Source organism: Aplysia californica, unplaced genomic scaffold (assembly GCF_000002075.1).
Source record: "Aplysia californica isolate F4 #8 unplaced genomic scaffold, AplCal3.0 scaffold00321, whole genome shotgun sequence".
Lineage (NCBI taxonomy): Eukaryota > Metazoa > Mollusca > Gastropoda > Aplysiida > Aplysiidae > Aplysia > Aplysia californica.
Genome location: NW_004797591.1, coordinates 677,269 through 705,156, shown reverse-complemented (window position 1 = coordinate 705,156; position 27,888 = coordinate 677,269). Strand labels below are relative to the sequence as shown.

Sequence of the window (27,888 nt, the reverse complement as noted above, 5' to 3'; positions counted from 1 at the left end):
GGGGAGGCAAATATTTGAGGGGACATCAAAGAGGGGACATAACCACATAACCAGTCAATGAGGGAATGGTGGTATCGATAATTGAAAGAAATCGGGAACAAAATTAACCACGTTTCATTCGAAACAAAATGCAAAATATACATTCATGCATCTGAAAAAAACCCCCGGAAAACCACCTGTTCCTAATTTCCTCTCAAACTAACCTTCATGTCTCATTAGGCCTATACTCCAATTAAATCTACAATAGGGCCTATAAACAAAGATAAAACACCACTTGGAATAGTCGGATTCATTCATTGGTCAAGAAGTTACATGAGTACGAATACAATATCAGAATGGAAATGGAATGGCGCTGGAGAAATACAAAAGAGACTGATGTGCGATTTATTTTGAGTGTCTAGATCTAGATTTCTAAATCTAGATTCTTGATCTATTGGTTTGTTGCTGGAAATATTTGTTTAAAGATATGTCCCTGAGATGATACAACTTAAAAAGTATGATATTAGATCTATGCTCGTAAGACACATTTTAATGGGTCTCACTCAATTGTTTTTGTGATTTTGTGACGACGAACTGAAGATGGTGCGTCGTGTAGCATTTGAACAGCGATCATTCAGAACAGTTAGCCTAGATATCTAAATCTAGGTCTAGATCTAGATCTACGTCACAGCCGTCATACAGTAATACATTGTATAAATTACACTGACTGAATACTGTGGTATTTTAACTCATAATCAGTGGCGGCTCGTGGTTTTATAACTGACCGGCCATCATTCACATAGACTCTTTCTTCCTCCCCCACCCCCTTCCTTCACAACACACAGACACACACACACACACAGACACACACACACACACACACACAAACACATTCTCTCTCTCTCTCTCTCTCTCTCTCTCTTTCTCTCTCTCTCTTTCTCTCTCTCTCTGTCCTCATTTTATACCCCTACTTTTGCCATCCCCATCCGCTCCCCCACTCACAAACACACACCACTGTAAACATTTTAATATAATATGAAAGAGCTGAAATATGGTAGTGTCAAGAAAAAATATTATGATTAATGTATGATGGAAGTTACTGAGTTAATAGAAACTGACTTGAACAGCATAGAAAAAGAAACACTTCTAGAGTCTATGCTAAAAAACAAACTGAAAGTGAGAAGCACAATAAACTGCTGGTCATGGCCTCCGGTACTTTTACTTTCTACACACCCACACACAATATCGACGTGCACTCGACCTGTAAATATGTAATAAGAACAGTACTGTATGATGGCAAAAAGTCAATTGATACTGTACCAATGACGCTGTCCCATGCAGATTAAGTCTATGATCAGATACTATAAAAAGCTGGACAAAGTTAGCGCACAACAGTTTTCCATCATTATGTAATCAAACGTTCTTCATCACACTTCTCAGTTCTCAGAACACTGTTGTAACAAAGTGGGGAAACGTGTCAAATGCTAATTATAGATCTTGGTGTCTAGCTGGGGTGACGGTGGATAAGGGGAGGGAAGTGAGGAGGTAGGCCCATTGTTTTCGGCCCAGACTCTGACAGCCGAGAGCCTGTCGCTCCTCGTTATAATTCTCCTTATATATCTTCACTAGACGATTCCTCTTTTCGCCGGCTAGACTCATATGGGCCAGGTACGTTATTAGTGGGAAGAAAACGATGAATAGTCCCCAAACAGGAACTAAAGGTGGCTAAAAATTCAATAAACAAAAAAGATTAGTGCCATGCTGACAATAAATGTTTTGATGATAGTTAGAGAAAGGCTGAATGATAAGTACATGTATTGCTGATGAAATATTTCATGTGTCTGTGCTGCTCAAGATTCAAGACAGTCTCATTACCGATTTTGTAAGCAACACGGAGGCCAACTTGGCAATCAAGAGATAATATTCGCTTTTAGTAGTCTCAGGGCAGTTGATGTATTTGTCCACCCGCCGTGTTCGTTTGTCCTCGTACGAAGTTCCACGACGTGACGGCTTGACGAGAATGAAAATCATCATCAGCAATAAATCTCTTGTCAACAGTCCAGCTGACAAAAATTTGACCGGCGCCGCCGGTCTTGCCCAGTTAACAAACCGCCCCTGCTCATAATAATCTTTATATTTTATTTATTTTATTTGACTGTTGACACATTTACAGATTTAATGGGCTTTCTTTTACAGAGTTTAAGTTGCCTACTAGATTCTAGATCTAGCCTTCTGTATGTTTGCCTTCCAACGTCGATCAATCTCCAATAGGCCTAGCCTGTAGATCTAGAATCTAGTCTAGATCTATAATCTATTTCTATAGGATGAAGACACGTCATCGCGTAGGCCTATTAATACTATTGTGGCTTTTCCCTTAGCTCAAGGGCTCTGTTGTTTATGGATGGAATGAACGTATTGGTGAAAATAATAACTAGCCATCCCAGCCCCAAAAATATAAGATGTCATGGTCCACGTATGGATTGAACCACAAACATAATATAATATAACTCTTTACTCATTCAATGCAATTGACCAAAATTCTGGCGCAGCTGGTTTCTGCCCGTTTAACGAGAATTCTCACAAAAATCCTGTAATCTCTTTAATCAAGTGAAAAGTTCAGGAAAACTTTAGAGGTAGCTCTGCCTTTATCTAAAATTACATGAGTTAGCGAACGCACTTGATGTTTAGGATTCCACTGAGATATATTTTCTTTTCAGTGTGTGTTATTTCTAAGCCAAACCCGTTCTCTCAAACACTGCTCAGCGTAGCAGCGAAGTGCAGACGTTTTTGCTCTAATTGAATGAGTTAACATTCAGCTCTTTGTTTAAAATTACTCTTGTCTCTGTGGAAAAAGTTAGTCTTCCCTGGAGTAAGAGCCAGCTTTAACAGTGTTTACCAAATTTCTTCTGTGTGGTTAACATGCTTAGGAACCTTGCCTAAGGAAAATAAACTTTTTAAATTCTCAGTGATTACTTTACTCTAATATTGTGGATGGAAAAAAAATCCTTAAATACTCATTGTATTGTTGCGCTTGATAAAAGGTGTGTTGGGGGGGGGGGGGGGGAAGAGGTTTGCATGGCAGGGTTGGTGATTTTTTTGATTTTTTTGATAAAAATTTAAAAAATCGATTTTTAAAATTTAAATCAGATTTTTAAAATTTAAATCGGATTTTTAAAAAAATTTTTATTTTTTAAAAAAATGCCGACTCAGTTTGGGATTTTTGGTGGCTAAAAGTAAGTTCTTTTAGTGCAAAATGCATTGTCTTTATTTTAACTAATGATTAATTTAAGCAACTGCAATTTTAGAAAGCCTTAATCTGCTATATCCAGTGAATTATGGCTACAGACAAAAAATGAAGAAAATGTCAGTCTTAAAGGAAGGGGGGGGGGTAATTATGCATAGATAAACTTGCATTTTATTACAGTGTGTGTGTGTGCGCGCGCTTGTGTTTGTATAAAAAGAAAAAGAAAAAGCTAATTTCAATTATGAAAAAAAAAAAGTAAATTGAATACAGTCATTATTTTACTACTTACAGTGACAGGGGTGAAAGCAGACTTTTAAGCATGATTATTTTAGTCTACTAAACCTAGATCTGTTTTATAAAACCAAGGAAAGGAATTCTGAATGTTTAAAGATATAAAAACAGAATACATTTTTAAAAAGTGATTTAAATCACTGAGTTTTATTTTTTAAATCAAGTGGATTTAAATAAAACAAAATCAACTGATTTAAATCGACCTGATTTAAATCAACCCAACCCTGGTTTTCAATTATGAAAAAAAGTAAATTGAGAACTGTATTATTTTACAGTGACAGGGGGGAAAGCAGACTTTTAAGCATGATTATATTAGTCTACTAAACCTTATATCTGTTTAATAAAACCAAGGAAAGGAATTCTGAATGTTTAAATATATGTAAAAGCTGAATACATTTTTTGAAAAGTGATTTAAATCACTGATTTTTATTTTAAAAATCAAGTTGATTAAAATTTAAAAAATCAACTGATTTAAATCAAACCAGCTCTGATTTCAATTATGAAAAAAAAGTAAATTGAATACTGTATTATTTTACAGTGAAAGGGGGGAAAGCAGACTTTTAAGCATGATTATATTAGTCTACTAAACCTTATATCTGTTTTATGAAACCAAGGAAAGGAATTCTGAATGTTGAAATATGTAAAAACTGAATAAAAATACATTTTTAAAAAATTGATTTAAATCACTGATTTTTATTTAAAAAATCAAGTTGATTTAAATTTAAAAAATCAACTGATTTAAAAATCAACCCAACCCTGTTGCATGGTGATGCATAATATAAATGGAGACACTTTGGTGGTACCCTGCCTCTACTTGTATAAATTTCACACTGCCCTGTCCACTTTCAAGCTCACCAGCCCTTTGATAAGTACAGGCAGAAGCATTGTAATGATGTGTAATAATGTTTATGCTTTAAAATTTCTTGGCTTTGCCCTAATGAAGAAAAGGGAGATACAAGAGGGGTGCTTGGGTGGAAGGGGTGCTAGTGGCTTAGGCTAGAAGATGGCATATAGATATATATGCTCTGCGTGTACACTTAGGACATATTATGTAGGCTCATGAATTTGCTCAATGCTGTTCAATTGCTGAAGGGCTTTTCTCCTCTCCCATAATTAAAAAAGGCAAGAAAACATCATACATCTTATTTTAAGCTTTAAGAATGCCCATAGATCATATTGCAAGTGCATGTATGAATAAACAAAAGTGGTAACCGGGAAGCTAACCAGTAGGAGCTGGGAGGCGTCCTTTGAAGTCCACCAAATGTCTGTGTCATCCAATGGCCAAATCTTTAGAAAAAGAGACCTCTGAACTTTAATATAATTTTGTGTTTTTTGGTCCACTAAACTGAAAGTGCTTCTGATTCATAGACTAAGAAAAATGAAAAAAACCCAACTATTTTAATTTTTTTGTCTTAATGAAATTAACTTAATGTTTCAGCAGAAATGGGTTAATTTTGTCAATACACTTTGCAAAACTTGCCTTCTTTTGCTTTTTTTGTGCTGCATCTTTCTCTTTAAAAAACATCTTAGGTCCTGTCCTCTGACTGATACAGCTTTGGGAAGATCTATGTTCTACTTTTTCACTTTTGTTTATTTTTCTTTCATTTTTCCCTGTGATCTTTTAGTGCTCAAAATGAACATTGTTATAGTCAATGTGTTTCTCTTCAACTCAAACTGACACTGAATTGCGTACTGTCTGTCTTTCTGTACACTTGTCTGTCTATCTGTCTGCATGCCAACCTGCCTGTTAGCAAGCCTGCCTCTCTCTCTCTCTCTCTCTCTCTCTCTCTCTCTCTCTCTCTCTCTCTCTCTCTCTCTCTCTCTCTCTCTCTCTCTCTCTCTCTCTCTCTCTCTCTCTCTCTCTCTCTCTCTCTCTCTCTCTCTCTCTCTCTCTCTCTCTCTCTCTCTCTCTCTCTCTCTCTCTCTCTCTCTCTCTCTCTCTCTCTCTCCCTCTCTCCTTCCCTCCCTCCTTCCCTCATATTTGTTCGGAGACTGTCTTTTAATGTGAAATTTTTTCATCTAAAATTTCATTTTAAGGTGTGATGAAACTCTGTTAACCTGACATCGCGGACTTAAATATGAAGAAATTAAGCTTCCTGAAAAAAAGTTCAGGACCATCAGATTCAAGTGTTGACTGCCCTGTCAATTTCGCTCAGGTAAAGTCAGTGTTTACTGATTGCAAAGAATATCATTTGAAGGCCACGGTCAGAATTTAGTGACTGATGGTTGTGTCACTAGGGTTTGTTTTACCCTGTGCAGCGATTTGTAGAACCACCCTAAATAGAATGAAATTGAAAGTTTTGCTAAAAGCTTTAAAAAAATTTTATGATTGTAGTTTTGACTGGCAGTTTACGCTTTCAGTTTCATTATAAGTGCTCAAATTATTTGCTTAGTCCTTGCATCTCGAGAACTTTGTTGTTTCGATGGTACTAAAAAACTAAATTGGCTTTGCAAACTAAAAAAGAGAAAAAGGCACCATTTTTAGTGATAATTATATTTTCAAAACCATGGTTCTACTCAAGTGGTGGAGAGTTTAGTAAGTTCAGACACACAAATAATCATTGTCTGTGACATCGTGCTTAGATGGGTGGTCACTGAGTGTGTCCTTGGGCAAGCCATGATAACCCTTGCTAAAAAAAAACGGAATGCTACTTAATGGCAACCAGCAGTGGCATGTTTGTAAAATTGTCTGCATTAGTGTAATTATATGTATTTGGTATTCATTGTATGGTGTATGTTTGTGTTCTTAAATGTATGTGTGTGTGTTTGTGTGGATGTGGGCTGGCGTTCATGTGTGCCTGCCATTGTAGCCCAAATTTCCCCTTATGGATAAATAAAGTGTTATTTATTTATTTTGGTTATGTATGAAATCAGGAACTTATTTTTTTTTACCAACGCATCAAATGCCTGTGGTTCCAGTTATTATTTATTTTTGCTTTCTTTTGTTTCAGGCAGATTCAGAGCACAGTGAAAGCTCTTTAGATGACTTCCATGTTGTTCGCCATGGGTAAGGCGAGAAGTGTTGCTCATGCATTTACAATTTATCTTTAATATGGTATGTACAATTAAATAATTGAATGTAAGGATTTAACTAAGTTTAACACCCTTTCAACACATTTAGATTATTTAAGACGTTGGACTTTCAAATGTAATGTCCATCTCCTTTAAAGCAGTGCCAATTTGGTTGAGGGCTTTGAGAAACAACTCTAGTGCAAGAACACCCTGTTGGCATTCGAACCAAGGCCATCCACTTCATAGTCCAGTATAATAACAACTGAGCTAACTGATCGGCCATAGTATGTTTATTATGAATATATATATGCAGTCGAACATGCTCTAAGGGCCACCCGTCCAAGACACTTAACTGCACATATAACCACTTCCCTCTTCCCCACTTGCATTTTTTTTCTAAATACCATCTAAGACATCCACCTGTCTAAAATGACCACCTATCTCCTGGACAATGGGCGGCCTTGCTTCCCTGCACCCGAAACCATGTCATTTGTCCTGCTCCTCAGGTCAAGCTTCATGAACTGCATTGTTATCGGACATCCATTTCTCACTTACAATGTAACGGTTACCAAGGAATTCCTTGATAAGTAAGTGATTTGTTACTGGAAAGTTTTATGATGAGGCGCAATAGAGCACATTTTTGTTCAAAAAGTATCACTAGGTTTTAGGTTTTGCTTTTTACTGATACTTTTGTTATTTTGATCTATAGTCTTTTTTTTCGTTCTCTCCCTTCTTGATTTCACACTTTTTATGCATTTTGTTTAGTCAAACTATTCAATAATAGTGAGATTGTCTGCCTCAATAACTGATCGTAGGAGTCTTTTTTGCTCTGCTTTTAAACTAGATCTTACTTGGTGATTACCAACAATAAAAGACAAAAGTACAAAATGTATTATTTCTAGAATTTCACCTTTCATCTGATATATATGTGAGTTAACAAAAAATACCAATCCTCCCCCCCCCCCCCCCCCACTATTTATGGACATAAATGACATTGGCAGTCTTTCTGTGATGACAATAGTGAACAGCATGAGAGGGGAAACAGGTAAACCATTGTCAAATCCAGTTCTTAATGTGAGACATGAGGTTTGGTTTGTTTGGTTTAGACGAGTAAAATGAGATAATGTCATAATGTCATAAGAAATATCTAGGACAAAGAATGTCTGTGCATGTTTAGAAATTTTTCTTTTTTTCAGGCACAACCTTCTCCTTGGCACCTACTATGTGCTTGGGAATGATTCGAGATACATGTGGGTTTGTACTTGTGTGTGATAAAAGCATTAATCAATATGAAATAATTTACTTCTTAACAATGTTACGTCTGTCTGGCGTCTTATTAATTTTTTCATAGAAGCAAAATTAAATGGTCATGCTTAGGCCTATGTTTTATTTGTATTCCTGTTACAGCTACCAGAGCAAGTAATGGTGTACAGGTTACCTAGTTAGCCTTGTATGTAAGAGAAATAAGTTTGATGTTCACATAAGGAAGATTTTTTATCAGATATTTTAGTCTTACTGTTGGGGCCCAGTTTCCCAACAACCTGGAACTGTGGAAACAGCCTTCTACTAAAAAGGAAAAGAACTAAATTGTCTTGATAAAGTTTTAAAACATTCATAATCAAGTTAGGTTGTTGATGGTGAGTTGTTAAATTCACTTTTAGTACATGACTGTTGTTCCTAGCAGTTAATTACAAATTACAGTAGAACATGGCTATAGTGCGACTTTTAGTTCCAGAAGAAAAGTCCCGCTGTAGGGAAGTTCCTGCTATAGGAATGCAAAGGGGAATTACCAAAATAAATGAAAAAAATCAATATAAAAAAAACAGCACAACAAAAACTGTCGAACTTTTGGAACATGAACGACGTAACATAGGTGCAGATACTCAGGAAAGATGGTATCTGCGCATGCTATAGGAAGCTGTAATTTTGTTACTTTTTCCATCTAGCACACAATTCGCTATAAAGTAATTCCTCCTAATACAACTTTATGTTGCTTATATAATCATAAATATTCGCATATATTCTCTAAAGTTGATCAAAATTACCCTGAAGTCTCTATGAAAAACTACCAACTGATTTTAGTGCCAGAATCCATCTACAATATAATACACCAACAGTATCTGTTACACTCGGTAAATTCCTAATTTTTCTTACAACGCTAAATCTAGGTTTTGTAAGTTAACTGAATAACAGGGATGACTTCTTCTAATTGTGTTATAAGAATAATTTCTAGCTTTCCAGTGACACTGAATCAGCACCAGACTTTTCCAGCTTTTATTTTCGTTTCTATGACCATTTGCAATAACTGACAATGTTCTGATTTCTTTACATCCATAATTGTCGGCGCATATATGTCCTACACAAAAACTAAGAATGAATGTGTTAGCTGTCGTTATTTTTATTCTATACAAGAAGTTCATCTCTACCCATGTATTAACACTGTTTCGTGTTTTTAAAAAATCACATAATACATTTTTCTTAGTTGTATGTAGACTGCCACAGACACAGCATGATTCATGAACAAAAGCAGGGTAACTTTCTCTTGTTTAATGGTAGAACAAGAGCTAACGCTGAGCGTCTTTAGTTAAAAAATGCAGTTGTGCATCTTTCTTCTTTTATAACTTGACTATTACTACTTGCACAGATTTAATATTTCTCATGGTAAAAGACATGATATTTGTAGTCAGTTTGACACATATTTTTGGAGAGATCTGTCGTGCCTTTTTGAAATAAACAATCATTTATTCATAGGCATGTAACTAAAATAAGACAAATTGGGTACTCTACAAACACTTGTCTAGAACAAGAACTAAGACACAGTAATTAACCATTCTAATGCAGAATAAATCTCAAGACGTCGAGTTTTTAGTACATCCACGTAATGGTTTGCTGTGTTGAATGGGGAAGAAGTTATATTGTATAAAACGTAGACAAAAATGCGAACTTCTTAACCGACACCGGCAAAGTCGCTTCAGGGCTCATTAACCCCGTGACCCTGAGCCAGGGAGCTCCGACGAGCTGCTGAGTCACACTAACTAAAGGTAGCAGAATCAGGCAAAAAGTGACACCGTGCGTTAAACCCAAGCACAGTTAATCGGGTTTACATAGACAAAAAAGGAGATTCCTGTAAGGTCCCACTGTAGGGACGATCCCGCTGCAGCGGGTGCCGCTATAGTCATGTTCTACTGTAATAACTTTTAAAACTTGATGTTTTCTTGTCTGGTGTCGTACTTGTGCTCAGTGGAGACCGGTTATAAGCTGACTCACTCAGAGTAGCACCTTCAGTATTTTTTGCCCACTGTATGCTTGGGGCGGGCATGAGACGAGCCGAGTACTCGTTTCTCGCGAGAAACGCCCTTCCCGTCGCTTCCCGAGCACTAAACTACTGCCCGGTACCAAGACGTGGTACTGCTCATTGGCTTGACAAAACGAGTAACAGTAACGAGAGTGAGAGGCGAGAAATGACAACGCAGACAGTGCCACCCATCACCGTGCCGTCCTGTGTGTGAAACTGAAGGGGAGGGGAGAGGGTGGCGAGACAAGACGAGTGGGGAGTTGATCAGGGCCTAGGCCTAGGTCGTCTCCCTACCTTCCTTCACCGCCTGCGCCTGCGCACCAGGGCAAGCCTAGTTTCTAAGTTTAAATCCCCGCAACGACCGGCCTTCCCGCTAAATGAGTTGCTCGTTCTGTGGGGCGAGAAGAGAAATCTCAGCCATGGCCGGCCTTTTCGCTGAACGAGCGGCTCGAACTTCGGGGCGAGAAGAGAAATTGGTCATGAGACAAGAAGCATTGCTTGAGACACGAGACGGGAAGTATTTCTCGTTCCCGGGACTGGTCTCGGCGAGAAATAGGTCAGCTTCTCGGTCTTCTCGCTCGGGAAGGAAAAAGTGCTTCCCGCCCGTCTCTACTGTATGCGAGAGCCAGCCTGAAAAGTGGCTTGTTGCAGGATTGCAAGCTACAATTTAACCTACTCTAATGACCACATGTCCAAGATGATCATCTGTACAAATGACCACTTCCGGTTTTCCCCCTTTCCTTTTAAAATATATTATAATAACACCATCCTTAACCACCTGATTCAAATGATCACCTTTCTCCTTGGTAGATCTCCGTAGAATTTCAATTAAACCTGTAAGTTTTTAACTACCTACTCTATTTTAGTTGCTTGACACTTGTGAGTTTGTAATTGCCCTGGTCTATATAGAGCAAGGGTTCTCAATATTTTCTGCACATGTTCGCTTGTAATATATTTTATGATATGTGTTAAAAGTTTAAAGATATAACCTGAATAAGTCAAAACTATGAGATTATCTAATTTTACTTTTCTAATTTGAGATGGAAAGAGGGGTCTTTGGCAGGGGCAGCTTGTGGTTTGTAGAACTGACGGGCTGGCCTAGCATATTGATTCTCTTTTCTCACCTCCCCTTTATCTCCAACACCTCCCTCCCCCCCAACTAAAAACAGCAAAACATGCACAAACTCTCCGTTGTATACATACATCTTCACTATTCCTCACAACACACGCGCGCAGGCGCATGCGTGCACACACACACACACACACACACACACACACACACACACACACACATACCAATTACTTACTGAGCTCTAAAACATTTGCGTATCTACATAATGTTAAAAATTTTTAATACAATTAAGATAGTCTGAAGAAATAATTGGTACCATGCCAATGGCATGAGGCTGTTCCTTGCAGATCAAGTCTAGAATCAGGTACAACAGTGTACATAAAATGTACACGCTCTGAACATAGCATACAATCCCTGGTCATAATCAAACCTTTTAGTCGCACTTCTCAGAAGACTGCATAATGGTAAGTGAGGTACTGTTTCAAATGCTAATTATAAAGAACTCAGTGTCTGGCTGCGGTGATGGAAAAGGGGAGGGCAGGGTAGGCTAATGTTTAAGCGGCCCACCCTCTGTCAGCTGAGTGCCTCTCGCTGACTCTCATCCTCTGTAAATAATTTTCTTATAACTTGACTAGCCAATTCTTCAAAGCGACAGTCTGCCAGGAAAGGTTTCAGTATGAAGTAAGTGACAAATAGAACTTCAAACAGAACCATGGGTGACCAAAAACCTACAGGCAATACAAATTTGAGCCATGCTGGCAATAAATGTACTGACGGTAACTAGAGACAGTTTTGCTCATAACGTTACTGATGAAATACCGGTACTTGTATTAAATAGTCTTATCCTTCAATAAAAGTAGGCAGCTGAGAAGCGTATTTGCAACTAGAGGCTTTCTCTTTGGGCCCAGTAGACAATTTGTAAAATCGACGGCTAGGAACATGGTGTTTGCGCAAAGTCGTTTGTCGCGACAGTAGGCAGTGACAACAAAGTTGCGAGCCACCATTAATAAAACAGAGACAAAGGAAAGAAAATCTGAAGTGCATCAACTTATCTGTGAACCCGTATCATGTTTTTTTGGATGCCTTCAAATCAGCAAAGGGTGTTTTTGAATGTTGACAATAAATATTAATTAAGATTTACTTGAAGCTGAATGAACATTATTAGCTGCAATAAATCTCTTGTCAACTGTCCAGCCAATAAAAAGTGACGGGCTCCGCTGGTCTTGCCCAGTGAATTTTGAAAGTACCAGTAGACCTCAGATAGCCTCAGTTCGACTGGTTATGACACTAGTATTTCAGTCTTCCCAGCATCTTGCGCTGACAGTTCACATATGTTACATTGTGCTGTTGTAGTCATTAATGATTACAAAGCTGACATATTAGGGGGGAAAATGGCATTATGAATTTTCTATTGCTCTGGTCAGTTTCTCATTATAATCATTTGAACTGTTATTGAACATGAGCTGTCACTGCACTGATATAATTCATTTTGCAGCATGGAGGATGCGTTTAAAACATACAGGGAAACTCAAAATATCAAAACAGGTCCTGGCGGAGAAGCTTTGGTTATTGCCAGAACTATTCAGGTAAGATGTTAATTTACTACTTGTCCTTTACCAAATTGTCATTCTGTTTCATTGTGGATAAAAACAGTTTTCAGAGTGAAGACAGTTGACATGGCGGCATTCTGTTCTGTTTTAATCTCCAAAGTACATTCTCACTGAAAAGTGACTCTTAAATAAAAGAACAGCTCTGTTCGATTCCTTATAAACAGTATGCAAATTTTACTTGGTACATTGTGCAATATATCGGCGGCCCTGAGTACAGCTGTCGTATGTCCACCTTTCATGAAATCTTGAGATAAGACCACTCAGGTACTCAAATTCCCACGCATTGTGTCTCAAATAAGTTTCAAGACTCTAAACACAGTGTTTGTTGAGATGTCCAGAACCCAGTTGTAGTATTTCCAATGCGGATTTAAAAGGAAGAGAGTACAACTATCGTAACTCCAGAAGCATTAATTTCGATACATTTTGTTTTGTCGTATCTCCATTTGAGCCAATGGGATGAGATAGTGCCGTCATTTGATTTTGTGGGCAAAGCAAAATATCGTCGTCTAGAACAGGACTTAAACGATCAAGAGGTCCTAAACGTGCATGTTCATTGAATTTGAATTAGTAATTTGATGAGTGTGTCTGTATGTCCCAAATTCTTTAAATTCTATTTATGTCATTGTTTAGCAATCATCTGGTACAGCACTCTTAATTGTTTAGTTTTTGTAGTGCCTGCATAAACATTGTTGGTGCCTCTTCTTTTAACATAGTTATGGTTTTGTTCCTGGGATGGGGGGGGGGGGGGGTCCCAAAGCTTGGTTCTTTCTATTTTTGTGTTGTTTTGTTCCACTACAGATTGCTTTTATTTCTACTCTCTCTGTGAGTTGAGTAAGAATCTCCCCTGGTCCAGGAGACCAAACACTACCGATTGTGCATGTAAAATCAAAACATAGCTGGTGTTATGCTTTTTATTGTTTCTGTACACCTCAAATTATTGTTGCCTTAAGTCTCATGAACATGGGTGTTTGTTTGTCACAATTTGCTTTGGCGTGTATCTGAGTTTTTACTTTTCATTGTAACACCTTTGGCTCATTTTAACAAAAGGCACATTGCCTGATAATTTTAGTGAGTGTGTGTGTGTGTATTATATGTTTATATGTGTGTGTGTGTGTGTGCATGTACATGTTTTATCGTTATTTTTTTTTAGTCTAGTCAGCTCAGTTGTGTAAGGGTAAGCACGACTGTTGCTTGTCCACGTATTAATTTGGTGTGAACGCGCGGTTACTAGACCTTGGACGAGGCTTGTTTTGAAAGTAATAGCAAAACTACGAATTACTTTTTTTCTCTTACTTTTTCATCCTCTGTTGCCGTTAAGCTTCGAGGGGAGATGCAGTTTTCAATGGTAGGCCAGCTCCGCAGCTCTCTCAGTTGTGGTATTGTTTGCTCAGGGTTTTCTTGACACCCTCGATCCACCTTTTGCGTGGCCTTCCTCTTCCTTTATAGCCTGGATGCTTGGTGTTGTAGACTCTCGAGGCTGGCTGGCCAGGTGACTTTCATAACAGGTGGCCAAGCTATTTTATTCTCTGTTTTTCTATGTAATGCAGGCAGGACTCAGTGCCGGTAGCTGCTCTCACTTCTTCATTTCTCTGCCTGTCTCGTCTTGTGGTGTTCACTCAGTGCCGGTAGCTGCTCTCACTTCTTCATTTCTCTGCCTGTCTCGTCTTGTGGTGTTATGGGTTTTGCGGAAACATTTAATTTCGCATGCAATGATTTTGCTTTCATGGATTTTACTTATTGTCCAGGTCTGGCACTGGTAGCATAATGTTGGTATGAATATTGAGGTGATAAGCTGTTTCTTTGTGTCCATGGAGATGTTTGGATGAGATAGGAGGGGTGCGAGCTGGTTGGTGACAGCGTTAGCTTTTGTGTTCGTTTTTCTATTTTTCTGTCAATGAACCCCCTTTCAGAAAAAGTGCTTCCAAGATATTTAAACTTCTTCGCCTGTTTCAGTTGTTTACTATTGACATGGATGTTCAGGGGACTATGGTTGCGACTCTCTTTCATAACTTGTTTTTGATGAGCTTATTTTCATGTTAAATTTTTGCAGCTGTTGTTCAGTTTGGTAGTGTGATTTTGGAGGCTTTGTTGGTTTGGATGAATAAGACATTTGTCGTCTGCGAATAGAAGTTCATTTTGGCTTTTTGGGCTTTGGTTTGCGTCTTGAGTTATTGTGTCCATATATATTATAAACCGGAGGGGAGATAGAATGCTTCCCTGTCGTACTCTAGATCTTACTTTGAACCAGTTAGTATTGCCTTCCTTCGTTCTTACCTAGCTTCTGCTGTTGGTATATAGAGCTCTGACGTTATCTAACAGTTGTCCTCTGACGCCATACTTTTTGAGTGTCTTCCTGAGGTTTGCATGGTTTACTCTGTCAAAAGCTTTCTCCTGGTCTATAAAGACGATGTTGGATTCTTTGTTGTGTTCGACTGTTTTCTCGCTTATCTGTCACAATGTGAATACAGCATCTATGCATCCTCTTCCCTTTTGGAATCCAAACTGAGCTTTGCTCAGATTTCTCTCTACAATAGGTCTTATCCGCTGTTATAATATCTTTGCGTATATTTTCCCTGCATGGCTTAACAAGGAGACGACTCTGTATGTTGTGCAGTCGTGTTTGTTGCCTTTCTTTTTCCATAATGGAACCATTGTGGCTTTCTGCCAGTCTTCTGGGCATTTCCTTTGCTCTCAGGCTCTATTTAAAGTTCGCCTCAGCCTCAGTACACCACCGGTGTTTCCACAAGCTCTTATGGCATCCACTGTGATGTCATCTGGTCCTGGGGCATTGTTCTTGAGGCTGGTTTTGAGTGCCTTTTCAATTTCACTGAGAGTAACTGGTGGTACTGTTTGCTCTCCAAATGATGGCTGGAACTCTTCTTCTTGTCCGTGGCAAGGTTGGAACTCTTCTTCTTGTCCGTGGCAAGCGTCTGGGTTGAAAGTAATTTTCCCATTTTTACTTATTGGTATGTTTGCAGAGAATGGTATTACCCTCTTTATCGTTTTTAATGCATGTCGGGTTGTATGGGTTTTTCCTTACCCACATGCTGTTCACACTTTTATAAAACTCTCTGGGGTTTTCCTTTTCAGATTTTGGTCAGTTTCTCGCCATATAATTTCCATGCATTTTCTTTAGCAGTTTTGATCACTCTTTTGGTCTCACTTTTCACTTTCCTGTATTCTATATAATCCTCATTGGTCTTTGACTTCTGCCATTTCTTGAATATCTTCTTTTTCATTATAATTGCTTCTTTGGTTTCATCATTCCACCAGCATGTTGTTCTGCCTTTGTTTCCGCCTATTCGTTTGGTGCCACAGCTGTTTTTCAGTATTTCTGACAGGGATTTTTAAAATGTTTGCCATTTGTCTGCTACGTCTTTGGTCTCAGGTGACAGCTTATCGTACTCCTTGGTAATGTCATCCTCGATTGGCTTCTTGATGTCTGGTTCTTCCAATTTTCTTAGGTTGGTCGTGGTTTTTCCTCTGTTCTTCTTTGTTTGATTTACATTGTTGGTTGTGAGAGTAAGTATCACAAGTCTGGGGTCCGTGTCGATGTTGTAGTTTGCAACCGCTCTCGAATCTTTGGCTGTAGAACTACGAATAATGTTGATTATTTGTTTGTCGCAATTGTAACAGTTATCAGACAATCATTGGAGAGTTCAAAGGGCGGGCAAAGATCAAACACAACTTGGGGTGGGTCAACTACTATTTCCAGTATCAATATTTAGGAAAATAATGCTCCAAGTTTCTACTGACAAAAAGTTAAATGAGTGCTTCCCGCAGTAGAGTAGAAGGCAGAGTAAATTTTCAGAAAAATCCGGCGCAACAGCAGATTGGGACAAAAAATTCGGGATACATGTGATTGAAATCGGGAAAATCGGGACGCTTGAGATTTGGGGGGTAAGACAGGTTTGTTTCCACCAAAAAGCAGTATGAAATGGGAAATGGTCATGGGTACAAGTGATTGGTTGTCTTATACAGGTGATCGTTAGGGCAGGTTTGACTATTGTATTCACTACGCCGTGGTCATGAACAGATGTGAGACGTTTTGGTCTCAACATGACCGCAGAGCCTCCTAGAGTTGTTTTGGTTGCTTTTTTGGGGGAGGGGTTGGCATAAGTGTTTACGGCGCCGCAACTGCATACGATAATAGGAGCGCGCCGGACACATTAAACATTTTCAGTTGGTAGGAAATTTTGAATTTTGCCCAGGTGGCGGCCGAAGCCTACTCTAGTCTTATTGATTTTTGACCACCAAGGAATTTTGAACGCACTCAACTTGCACAGTGACCTCAGAGATTTTTCACCTTTTTCTGAAAAGGCTAGGTGTTATATCTTATTTACCATAAGATCAGGGATGTGGCTGAAAGACAGCAGTAAGAAGAAGCCAAGGAGTAGCAGTAGAAAGCCTGCTGAAAAAGTCAGGAGCCCAGAGGAGGGGGCAAAGGGGGTGTGGGGCTGAAAGTGGAGACGAAAGCAGACAACACACTATTGTTTGGGAGCAGGAAAGGAGGTAAAAGGAGAAAATTTTAGAGAAGAAAATTTACCATCGCTGTCCGGACTCGGACCCAGGACCTATTGGATGAGAGGCTAACACCGTAACCTCTAGACCACAAGAGCGCCCGCCTCATAAAGTTACACGTTATAGTGGGAAGCAAGACCGACTAAACATCTAATTAACTCTGACGAAAACTTTAAAAAGAAAAATAATAACATAGGCCACAGAACAGAGGTGCTCTTGTCGTACTATTTTCACAGTTGTGTGAACTTAAATTCACCGTTGAAGTAAAAACAAACTCATAGAAAGAGAACACATTTTTTTTTAAAATTACTTATTTCTCCAAAATTTACATACAATTAATACATGTAAGTTTCAAACGTTATTCTTTCACTTTGACCTGCTGTTTCTATTTCCATCAAACTTTTTAAAATGTTTTGATTTGATACAGCATTGTGCCTATTTTGTAAAGAGGCAGTTTTCCTTTGTAACAACCACAGCACTCTTAGAGAGAAAGAGATGGAGGTGGTGAGGAAAAGACGAGCAGCTATAGCGACCTATTCTTGTTTGATTCTTTGTTCATGAGGAACGCAATATCAAAACAGATTTGCCATTGAGAATGTAATGAATAGCTGGAGTCAGGTGAGACTTCTGTAAAAAATGTAGGGCCTTTTACTTTTACTCTGAAAAAAAAATATAGGCCTTAAATTAGCACAACGGTTGGGTTTATAATTATGCTTATAACCAACAAGCACACCATCTCACATATGCAGAATAGAAGAATGTGTATCCTGGTCATGCAAAGTTGTTTGTCAACAAGGCAATAAATACATCGACACGCATGACCGTATTTAAAAGGGAAGCAAAAATGAGGACAAATTATAATGCAGATTTGATACTGACACGTTGTGGGCATTCACTTTCATGGTGGCGCAACAAGACCTGAACAGTGTCTAGATTTTTGTTATGTTACGAAATAAACTTGCGGTCATGAGACACGCTTGTTGAATAGACGTAAATAATCAAAAGCAATATAGCACTGTATGCATGTATGTATGTATGTATGTGCATATGTATGTATGCATGCATGTGTGTGTGTGTGTGTGTGTTTGACGAGCGCCTGGTTTCACCACGATGCCTCACATTTTTACATTTACAATTCATTACTTTATCTCCAGGACCCTGTTCATTTGAGTATGCACATAAGTATGTATTTATATGTTCAGTCTTCAGGAGACAGAAAAAGTGGGTCGCTAGACAGACCGGGTTCTTAGGCAGATTTCAAGGTGCACAACTCAGCTCCCAACCGTTAGCTTTCCTTGTTTATTCTATTATGAATTCATGACTGTAAACGATGTATATATGCTAACGGAAGGAAGATAAAGAGGCTTGCTTTTTAAATTCTAAATCAAACCTGTATGTGCATGTCTGAGTGGTGTGCTTTGTTTTGAGTGCAAGTTCAGATCCAGAGGCTTCAGAGTGAATTTTTATGATTTGAAGTTGTATTAAAACTTAAGTAGCACCAGTCGCAACATGATGTGAGTAAAGGGGAAAAAATAACCATGAATGGGTCAGCTTATTAAAGGCTTTTTTATATGGAGGGTAGGATGCTTTTGTACACACCTAGAGGCTTGCAGAGAGTGAATAGAGCTTGAGCAGATTAGCAGCATAATTTTAGATAAGCTGACCTGTAACAATGGACCTTATAGTATTCATACAATACATATATAAAATATTATATACTTCTTATAAATGACTTCTACTCTTGTTTCCCAGTTGTTGTTTATTCTAATCGTCATCTTTTTTTCCCCAATTCACTAAGTAAAGTATTTTTTTTTATTAATGAAAAAAACCTGATGTGTTCAATTTCAGTGGTTGACAGGGCAACCTAAGTCTGTGGTCTTTATTGGCACCCGGTCAATGGATGACGATTCTCACCGCTTAATGACCCTAGCTCGTAGTACAGGTGTTAGCCTTCAGCTACAGGAGGTGAAGCAAGCTATTACCAGCGTGCATCTTGTGCTTCACTTTAACAAAGGGAGGTATGTAATGAATGAATAAATGTGTTACAGGGTATTCTCTGTGTTTTTGTCTTTGACAAGGAATCCTAGAATACCTTGACTGCCTGGAATATGGGATCATAATGAAAGACCTCTATGGAGACCAAGAGAAAGTATGAGAAAAAAAGGCTGGCTTCTACAAAAGTGCAAAGGTGGCTGCAATTGCAAGAGAGACATGGCTTCAACAAAAATGAAATGTAGAATCTTGGAACAGGCTTAAGAAGACTTCAACTAATGAAAAGCAAGTCAAGACCAATCTCAAAATTAAAGAGAGAAAAATGTTTCCTTGTATATTAACACTTGAGAGCAGATCATCAATCTGTTCCTAGTCTTCGCCACAGCTAGTACTAGTACATTTTTCTTGTTCACCTTTGACGTGATTAGCCACTTCCACCAAGTTCACAGGATGTTAAGTGTTGAACTGCACAGCACCAGTGGTCATCCATAATGAAGGAATAATGCTCACAGTCAAACTTTATGATACTGCTCTTTGTTATACAGTAAAATCCTGTTATAATGAGAGGGAGGGGACTGGTGCAAAATATCCGTTATAACTTAAGAGATCCAGTAATAAATTCAGGGGTAATAATAAAGTAGGCCTAATCTATCGCTTTGGTGTTCTGTTTGTTTCCTTTTGTTATTTCCCCTGATGATAATTTTGTTCAACATGACCTCTCGAGTTGGCGGTCAGAAAGAAAGGACTCTAGATCTAGGCTAACACACCCACTGTGTTGTCCCCCACCCCACCACACCCTGCCCACGTCACACATTTGCTCCATCTATCACAGCACTGTGATTGTGACCTCTCCATCCAAGCGTAGGAGAAGTGAGAGGCATGGTAGGCCTAGATAATCTAGACTTGGATGGCCTATCACACGATGCGTTCTGCTTGTCTGCGCATACCACAATCTCCTCACTCATTCGCTCTGGCCTTCATTGTTGGCACACGTGGGCTCTCTCATTCTTTGTTTTGTTAGATTACCAACGAGTTTCTCAACTGGCGAGGTTTTACATGTCTTTTTTTTTTTTGTGTGTATTGGCCTATGCACTGTGCACAGCAGCAATATTTCGCTATCATCGACTCCCATGTTTGTCTGATTGCGCTCCATATATAGCAATATTTTATTTTCAAGGATAAAGAAGGGGAAAAAACGGGGTTTTAGAATAGTGTCTTTATAACAGACTTCTCATTATTCCAGGACTTGTTAAAAATGGACTCCGCTGTACTACCAGCCCTGCTTACTATCAGATGTTGCTGATGTATGAAAAGGAACACCTGTATAGACAAACTATTTCCCCCTTTGAAACACCATCTGCCATCTGTTGGGTGATTCTTACTGAACTACCCCCAATGTAAAGTTTCCCAGTTACACTGCCAGTGCCAGCGAACTGGTCACTGTATACGCCTCACATGATGCACAGCACCCATATACTGCACGATGATAAGCTCTCTTTCTCCCATATGCAACTCTTCAAGCTGGCGCATGTTTTCGATTTGCTCCCTCCTCACCCATCCCACTTCCCCACACTTGTCTTGTAAATTTCAGGCAAAATGTGTCTGACAAAATGGATTCTTTGTTTTTCTTTCTGCCCCTTTTTTTTTCTTTTTGTAATGTATTTGTGCTTCCTGGTAAACTGACCATTGTTGTGTTGACATGACGTCTTTACAACTCCATTCACTTTCTTTTCTTTGTTCATTTTATTTCAGAAGTGAAATTTTCTTCAGTGATTGGTGGTCAGTTCCGATCAAGCTGTCTTACATGGACACAAATTGCATCACCAAGATACTGGAAAGGGCGAATCTGTTTTTTGCATGTGTACGAGTTCTTGTCCTTTTCTTGTGCCATGTTGAAAATACAGTCGAACCTATGTAAGACAGAATCGCAAGGGAGCCAGAAAAAAATTCCGTCTTAGACAGGGAAATTTAGGGGAAAGATGGAGGGGGAAGGGGGGTCAAAGGCCCATCCCGTGGGATCAAGAGTCGCTTGTTCAGTTGGCAAATATTGGTCAAAACTTCACACCTCAACTACTATCCTCTCTGATAATGACATGCATCAGTCTTACTTATCCAACTACCACCAGTGCTACCACTGTTTGACCTGTTAAAAACAGAAACGTTTGAACATCTTCTTTACTTTCACTCTTTGCCCCACCCATCGGTGTAACAAGCAGTCAACCAATGCCACCCCTCACTGCCATGTAACAACCATTCAAGGAACTCTTTTCTCGATTGGCCCTACGATCGGGGCGGCAGGCATTGGTCAAAGTACATGTAATTTCACACACACCTCTGGCTTCTGGCTACCCAGGAAAGCTTCCGTGGTGGCTCGTTACTCAAGCACTTTCACTGGCACTCGTGAGATTTCACACCCACACCACACTGACCATCTGCATCGCTCAGGGTTCACATGACGGGGTAACATCTACTCCTAAAATGCTCCCCTACTCCCCTTCCTTGCCTGGCAGCATGGCATTAAGTTTAGAGCCGGCGGAACCAAACTTGCCAGTTTTGTTTCAAATTAGGACTGAGCAGGCAAAGCATTTTCCGTCTCAAACAGGTAACACCCTCAGAAGGGAGCGGATTTTTCTTTCCGTTTCCATGTTGAACAGGTTTCCGTTTTATACAGGTAATTAAAGAGGAATATATCAAGGGGGGAGCGAGGAAATTCTGTCAAGGGAGGTTTCCGTTTTGCACAGGTTTCTGTTAAAGCAGGTTCGACTGTATCTGTATTTATGTGCTTAAAACAAGAGTAAATAAGAAACTCTCATTTGCGTATAATTTGCCAAAGGTTAATGTCCGATAAGGTAAATAAAAAACATTTTTTTAGAGCGGAGCGCTTGGTCTTGTTCATTTGTTTTGAGAAGAAATTTTCAAAAAATGAGAAGAAAATTTCAGAACTTCCTGTTTGAAGTTTATTTTTGTTTTTTACCATTGTTACTGGGATGTGAAAAGATTAAACATTTAAGAAAAAAGAACACAAAACCTTGCAGCTGTACTAATAAGGTATGCTCAAGGACACAAATCGGAGTGCTCATTCATTTAAAAGGAGGCAAACATTGCTGTTGCTTTGTTATGATTCTCTAGTTCATATGCCATTTTTCGATTTTTATGAAATATTTTTTACAATACTCAGCCTATATTATATCTTCCAAAAGAGACAGTGCTTGAAATTCTGTGTGTGAAGTGTTAGCTTTGTACGTGATGTGGTTTATTGGAGTCAAAAGTCATACAATGACAAAAGAACATTGGTGGACTTTGATTTATCATTTTAACCAATCTGACATGGGTGCAACAAGAGGTTTTGACTGTGTAATGAGATGCTTAATGGCTGCATGCTTTTTATACTTTGAGTTGAAAGGTTGTCAGTCTTATGCTCAGACTTGAAACACAGAGCTGCAGTGTCTTTGCAAGGTGATGGGAGGGTGTTACTGTGAGGTCGCACTTCTTTTTTGTTATCCCCGTGCTGTTTCTGTCTCCCTGTCTTGCTTTTCCCCAGCTCTCAGTGACTACTGATGCACCTATGTGTTTCTAGTTAACCTAGATATGAGTCATCTCATCATGTATCTACTTGCAGGATTTGACAATCTGCTTCATGCCAAAGGCGCTGCTGCGACTGGCCTACTACTGCTGCGCCCGTTTCAAGCAGTTCTGTGTCAGTCTTTCTCACTATGGCTTGGTGTGCCAACACAAGCAGACTATCATGGAGACTCTTGCCTACACCGACGTGCTCTTCATGGACTTAGAGGTCAGAAGAGAAAAATTGACGTTGTAGTTGTTGTTCCAAACTGTCGATTCAAGTTGTTTGCTCTATTCTAGTCAGCTCATTTTATGTAAAGTTGCAGATGCTGTCATTTTCCTTGGAATTTCTGTAACTTCTACAACATATCTGATGTTTCTGATTATTTCTTTCTAAGAAGAGAAAACAACCCTCTATTTACTACGTGTGAATGGTGCCGTTAGTTTGTAGTTTCTAAGGCACTTTGATTTTCTAATTTTAATACAGTGCAACATGTGTAAAGACATCCTTCCCCCCCCCCAAAAAAAAAAAAAAAAAAAAAAAAAAAAAAAAAAAAAAAAAAAAATAAAAAAAAAAAAAAAAAAAAAAAAAAAATAAAAAAAAAAAAAAAAAAAACTAATCTGTACAAGTGCCTGTATGCCCTCGTTCAAGTTAGTATGTCTCTCTGTCCAGAAGGTCATAGTTGTGCATACATGATTGGGGATGTCAGTTTGTTGCTCCTCTGTGTATAATTGTAGCTTTCCTTTCCTGAAACAATTCAATTCTTTCTTAAATTCTTTAATCATTTAAACAAAATTTTCTTTCCTCTTTCTTCTTCAGTGTGCTCAAGGCTTGATAAAGTTGTACAACATACCAGTAAGTTTTTTTTAGTTGATGTTAAGTAGGAGGAGTAAAATACTTTTAACTTCAAAAGTTATTTAGATTTAAATTGGCTTAGCAGGATCAAACTTATCAGTCGTTTTCATAGGATATCATTTTTTTTAATCATGTAAGAAAGAGTCTGAAGTTTACAGCAAGTTACTGTTCAAGATATATATAAAGTATTCATAATATACACTGATGCTGGGAATATTTCTTTTTACAATAACTCTATATTTAGCTTGTTAGTTAAGACATCTTTCTTTCCTTCCAACAATGTGAGTCCGATCTTTATCTTTGAAGAATTTCTCTGAACATTTGAACAGAAAACAACGTCTGTATTTTCAAAATTCATTTCAAGCTGTGTGAACTTTTGGCTGTCACTATTATGGAGACATTTTTACCATTTGATCTCATGCTATCTTGCAACAGACTGTGTACAGACATATTAACCCTGTCAGACCTTATTCCTGGGAATACTCAAAACTTCAACTATGCCGAATTTTTTGGCACACCGGTAATTGGGAGGTCGCGTCATAAAACGATGTCATATTTTTAAAATAGCTGGCCAATCATCTCTAAACTCCGCTTTTAGTGCGAGAATTGATCATTGCAAATGGTAGACTCCATGAGGTTGGACTGTAGTTTCTCTTCTAGGTTTTGGATTTTTTTTTGTCATGAAGAGACGTGCTGATGGACCAAACACTTCGATAGGAAAGAGGACTAGGTCTCAACTGTTTACCACACAAGAAGTTCTTGAAAACCTATCTGAGTACTGGCATTAGCTCAAAGGTAGGCCTTTTATATGTATTTTTACCAAGTTTCATGTGTTTCTGATGACTCGTTTTCCTGTGCTAACCACTTTTGTGAACCATATGCATTTCTGCTAACTTTTGCTCTGGAGGCCAGGTATAGAGGGAAGTCTGACAGGGTTAAAACGACTTATAATCTTGCTCAGTATTAAATGTTGTTTTCTTTTTCTCTTATTTCAGATTTCATGTCTCGTAAGTATACTCTTCATGACTTACTTTTGCTCGGGTTTTTAAACGTTATATATTTAAAAGAAATTATCTCTGGGTTTTTTCCTGTGCAGTAGATCTCAGTGCATCAGCAGAATGCAAAAAATGTAGCATTTAAAAAAAATCCCAATCCCCTCCTAAGGTTTTGTGCAAAGTGTGATGATTCAACTCCCATTTGTCTCCACAGCCAAGAGAAGTTGTCCGGAGAAGATGGTGAAAATTTATAAGAATCTATTTCCATTTTATCAACATGATTGTTTTTTCAAAACACCAATAAAGAGCCTTATATTGGGACCTTTTGTCTGCAATATGAGTTTATAAAATATTATAACTTTAATAATATGTTAATTTTTCAGTGTACGAAGTATTGCCTTGCAGACTAAGAGGATACGTAGTAGTTCTAGTTGTGACAATGCAGTGTGCATCCACATGTTGGGTCAGAGATTGTTGCCCTCAACAAGTGTCGTGAAGGTTCTCAAATAAAAAAAACACTATGGCATCTGCATGTACAAGCCAAGGGCGTTTAAACGGTATCCTTTTTCGAACCAGAGGGGAGAGGAGATATAAAGCAAGCTAGAGTAACATTAAGGCTTCAGTTTGGCCAAAAGTCCTTTTGAAGGCTGACCGTGGCTGAAAATATGATTGCTGGCACGCTACATCGTGTACTACTGTTGCTCATCAATGCTTTTCTTTGTGCACTGTTGATTTGTTACCTGCAATATGTTGAATTTTACTCGATACCTCACCGTTTTGGTTCTTATTCCATCTTGACAGGGGAATGACCTACTCTATCAAAATTTTAATTACTGTTGCATTACTATTATGTTTAGTACGCTGAAGAATCTGTTTCATGATTTTATGTAAAATGAATTTTCCCTACCTAAAACGTTCACTGCAGGTATGCTCTTCTTTTGAACACCAAGCTCGTGCCATCAGTAAGTGGATCAAATCCCACTCCAAGAAAACATGCACTGTTATTGTCAGTGATGGTCTGTACGTTGCCTATGTTCACACAGGTGAGTCAGTCTTGCTTTTTTTGTTGACAGAATGCGGGTAAAGGTTTTTGCTTCAGTGGGTCTGGGTGGAATAAATACACCCACTTAAAGTTTACAGAAGAACACTCATGAATATTCATATGTGGATTCTCGATAGTAGTATTTTCCTTGGTGTATCTACTGATTCTTTTTGTCTCTCTTCTTCTCTACTCTCTTTGCTGGGTTAAGCACCCTGTCTTAGTACATGTAATGGCCAGTCTGTTTTCTGGATAAACTTCATCTCTACATCATTCTTTGCTTCTGGGACTTCTCTGCTAATATTAAGTCTAAACTGTTGCTTTATAAATGCTCTTGCTGGTTAGTTGTCTCAAGTGTCACATTTAGATACCATAGATAAGTGGTAGGTACATATATACAGATTGATGGATAGACAGGCACAGAGAGGGAGAGAGTAAGCATTGCATAATGTTCCCTCTTTACTAATGTTATAGGAAACTCACTGTTCTGAATCACTAACTGTATTATGAGATTTTTAAAATAATTTTTTTTTACTTTTCTGGAAAAATGAATTGGGGGTTAGACTTATTTTTTCTTCTAAATTTTTGTTGAATCTACTGTGGACTTTATTTCTTTCAGACCTGCACAGCGGTAAAACTTCAAAGTTCCGGTCAAAATATTTGAAGGCTGACAAAGTCATCGATTTTTATGGAGTCAACTATGCATTTGTTGCTGGTGAGACAAGACAAAATATTTAATTTGGGTGCTCTATTGGTTTATTTTCAGGAATGGAAACTGTCTGCTCTCCATTTTACATTACACACTCAACATGCCCTGATATCCTTTTCTCTCAAACTGTCTTTCAACTCGCTTCCTCCAAGCTTTGTAGAGCAGAACCTACCTGCGTTGAGTCTTGAGTTTTCATTGAGTTTGAGTTTGCTGTATCCAAGTTTCATCATAGCGGATAAGTCTATAGATGCTCACCCAGTGCTTACACCTAACTGTCACCCAGACTCGTGGTGGAAACTTGTAAAAGACTTAATTTTTTGCTCTTCCTTTTCAGTGATTTCGTTTGCAGATTTGACCATGCATTGGTTGTGAACTAGAAAGATTCCCCCAACTATAAAAGCCATCTAATTTATATTTAAATTCCTTATTGTACAGGACTTATTAAAACTCCAAGTTCAAGTATTGAAAGTTGACATTATCTGAATGCATTTTCAAACTACAATTACTGCTTGAAAATTTACAGTGAATTTTGGCTTTAAATGAACTCTGACAAAATGATTTTCTGGTGAAATGGTCCCTTTTTTATTTTCCCTCACCATTTTGGAAAGAAAGTGGAAAGCTCATCCACTGACTTTAATGAAAATGTTGATGTGACCTCTTCACACCTCCTTAACCTCATCACTGCTGTGTGGACAAATACTCACTTGTGTTCTCCCAAACTGGCTCTTTGCCCTATTACTACTGGTTTGTAGAGGACATTGTAGAAGGTTTGAAACTTTCAAGTAGTTTATTCTAAATAAGGGGAGACATACTATGGCCTTGTTTAAGTATTGTTTTATCTTGCCTGTACAAATGTAGATGGAAATGCCTGAGCAATGAAAGGGTTGAATAATGTCTACTGTGTCTCTGCTGACAGGCTTCATGGCAATGATGATCCAAGGGTGCTCACTTGAGGTGAACATTGACTGTGCCTTCTTTACTGCTAGCTTGGTGTCCACCATGTATGGTGTGGACTTTGCCAGCGGAGAAGATAAGACGCTGACAGAATGGAAACGGCGGATGGAACTCGGAGAGCTCAACGTTGGCAACAAGGGAAACAAGAAGCTTTTGAGTATGCCCTTCACTGTGTTCCCGAGCCCGTGGAAGCCCAGAACTTCAGAGGGTAGAGACGAAAGTGCCAATGTTGAAGATTGGTTTTAAACAGATGGAATTCAGTCATTTTGTTTCACAAAATGGATTGATTCGAGTATTGGTGATGATATCTAATAAATAGACAAAAAAGATAGAGCTTTATCCATACTAATCCATGTGATCAATTACGTTCAGGCTGCTATGACCTGGTTTACACTTTAGGAAGATACTTTTGCCCTTATCTCTGTGGTTCTGCAATTATTTTTCCAACAAATAGTAGTTTGATGATTAGTTGTCGTGATGGTGTTTAAAACATTAACAAAAGCTGCCCATGTTGTGTTTGGTATTAAAAGAATGTTTAACTCTTTAAACCCCATCGGACGCTGGGAGCGTCCGGCGGTAATAACTCTGTTCTCCATCGGACTCTGGGAATGTCCGATACTAGTAACAACATTTTCGTTTTACTTGGTGCTAGTTTTTGCTTGTTTTTCGGAACTATTCCTGAACCAAGTCTTTTAGTAATGACTAAGCATTTGTTTCCGCCATTTAGAAGTTGGAGGCAAGCTTTTGGGGTTTTAATG

General features: G+C 38.5%; 1 protein-coding gene across 4 annotated transcripts; it reads left to right on the top strand.

Annotated features, from left to right (window-relative positions):
* The first annotated feature begins 280 nt into the window (after window positions 1–280).
* On the top strand, window positions 281–27,851 carry LOC101851748. 4 transcript variants are annotated; one of them, XM_005102327.3, is made up of 14 exons: window positions 281–436; window positions 5,552–5,670; window positions 6,466–6,521; window positions 7,033–7,113; window positions 7,723–7,776; window positions 12,389–12,479; window positions 18,873–19,042; window positions 20,769–20,877; window positions 22,636–22,806; window positions 23,398–23,433; window positions 24,429–24,440; window positions 25,354–25,471; window positions 26,087–26,182; window positions 27,093–27,851. In XM_005102327.3, the coding sequence occupies exons 2-14, from the start codon at window positions 5,593–5,595 to the stop codon at window positions 27,374–27,376; spliced, it is 1,356 nt and encodes a 451-aa protein (XP_005102384.1). In that variant the 5' UTR covers window positions 281–436; window positions 5,552–5,592; the 3' UTR covers window positions 27,377–27,851. The 4 variants fall into 4 exon arrangements, with proteins under 4 accessions (XP_005102384.1, XP_035826691.1, XP_005102386.1 ...); XM_005102329.3 differs by having other exon boundaries at window positions 291–377; XM_005102330.3 differs by lacking the exon at window positions 281–436 and adding an exon at window positions 475–494.
* The last annotated feature ends 37 nt before the right edge of the window (window positions 27,852–27,888 follow it).

Excerpts from the sequence above, each read along its gene's own strand:
- LOC101851748 (XM_005102327.3), top strand. The coding sequence starts at position 5,593 with ATGAAGAAATTAAGCTTCCTGAAAAAAAGTTCAGGACCATCAGATTCA. Across the intron at positions 12,480-18,872 it reads TTATTGCCAGAACTATTCAG|TGGTTGACAGGGCAACCTAA; the intron begins GTAAGATGTTAA and ends GTTCAATTTCAG. Across the intron at positions 20,878-22,635 it reads CGAATCTGTTTTTTGCATGT|GATTTGACAATCTGCTTCAT; the intron begins GTACGAGTTCTT and ends ATCTACTTGCAG.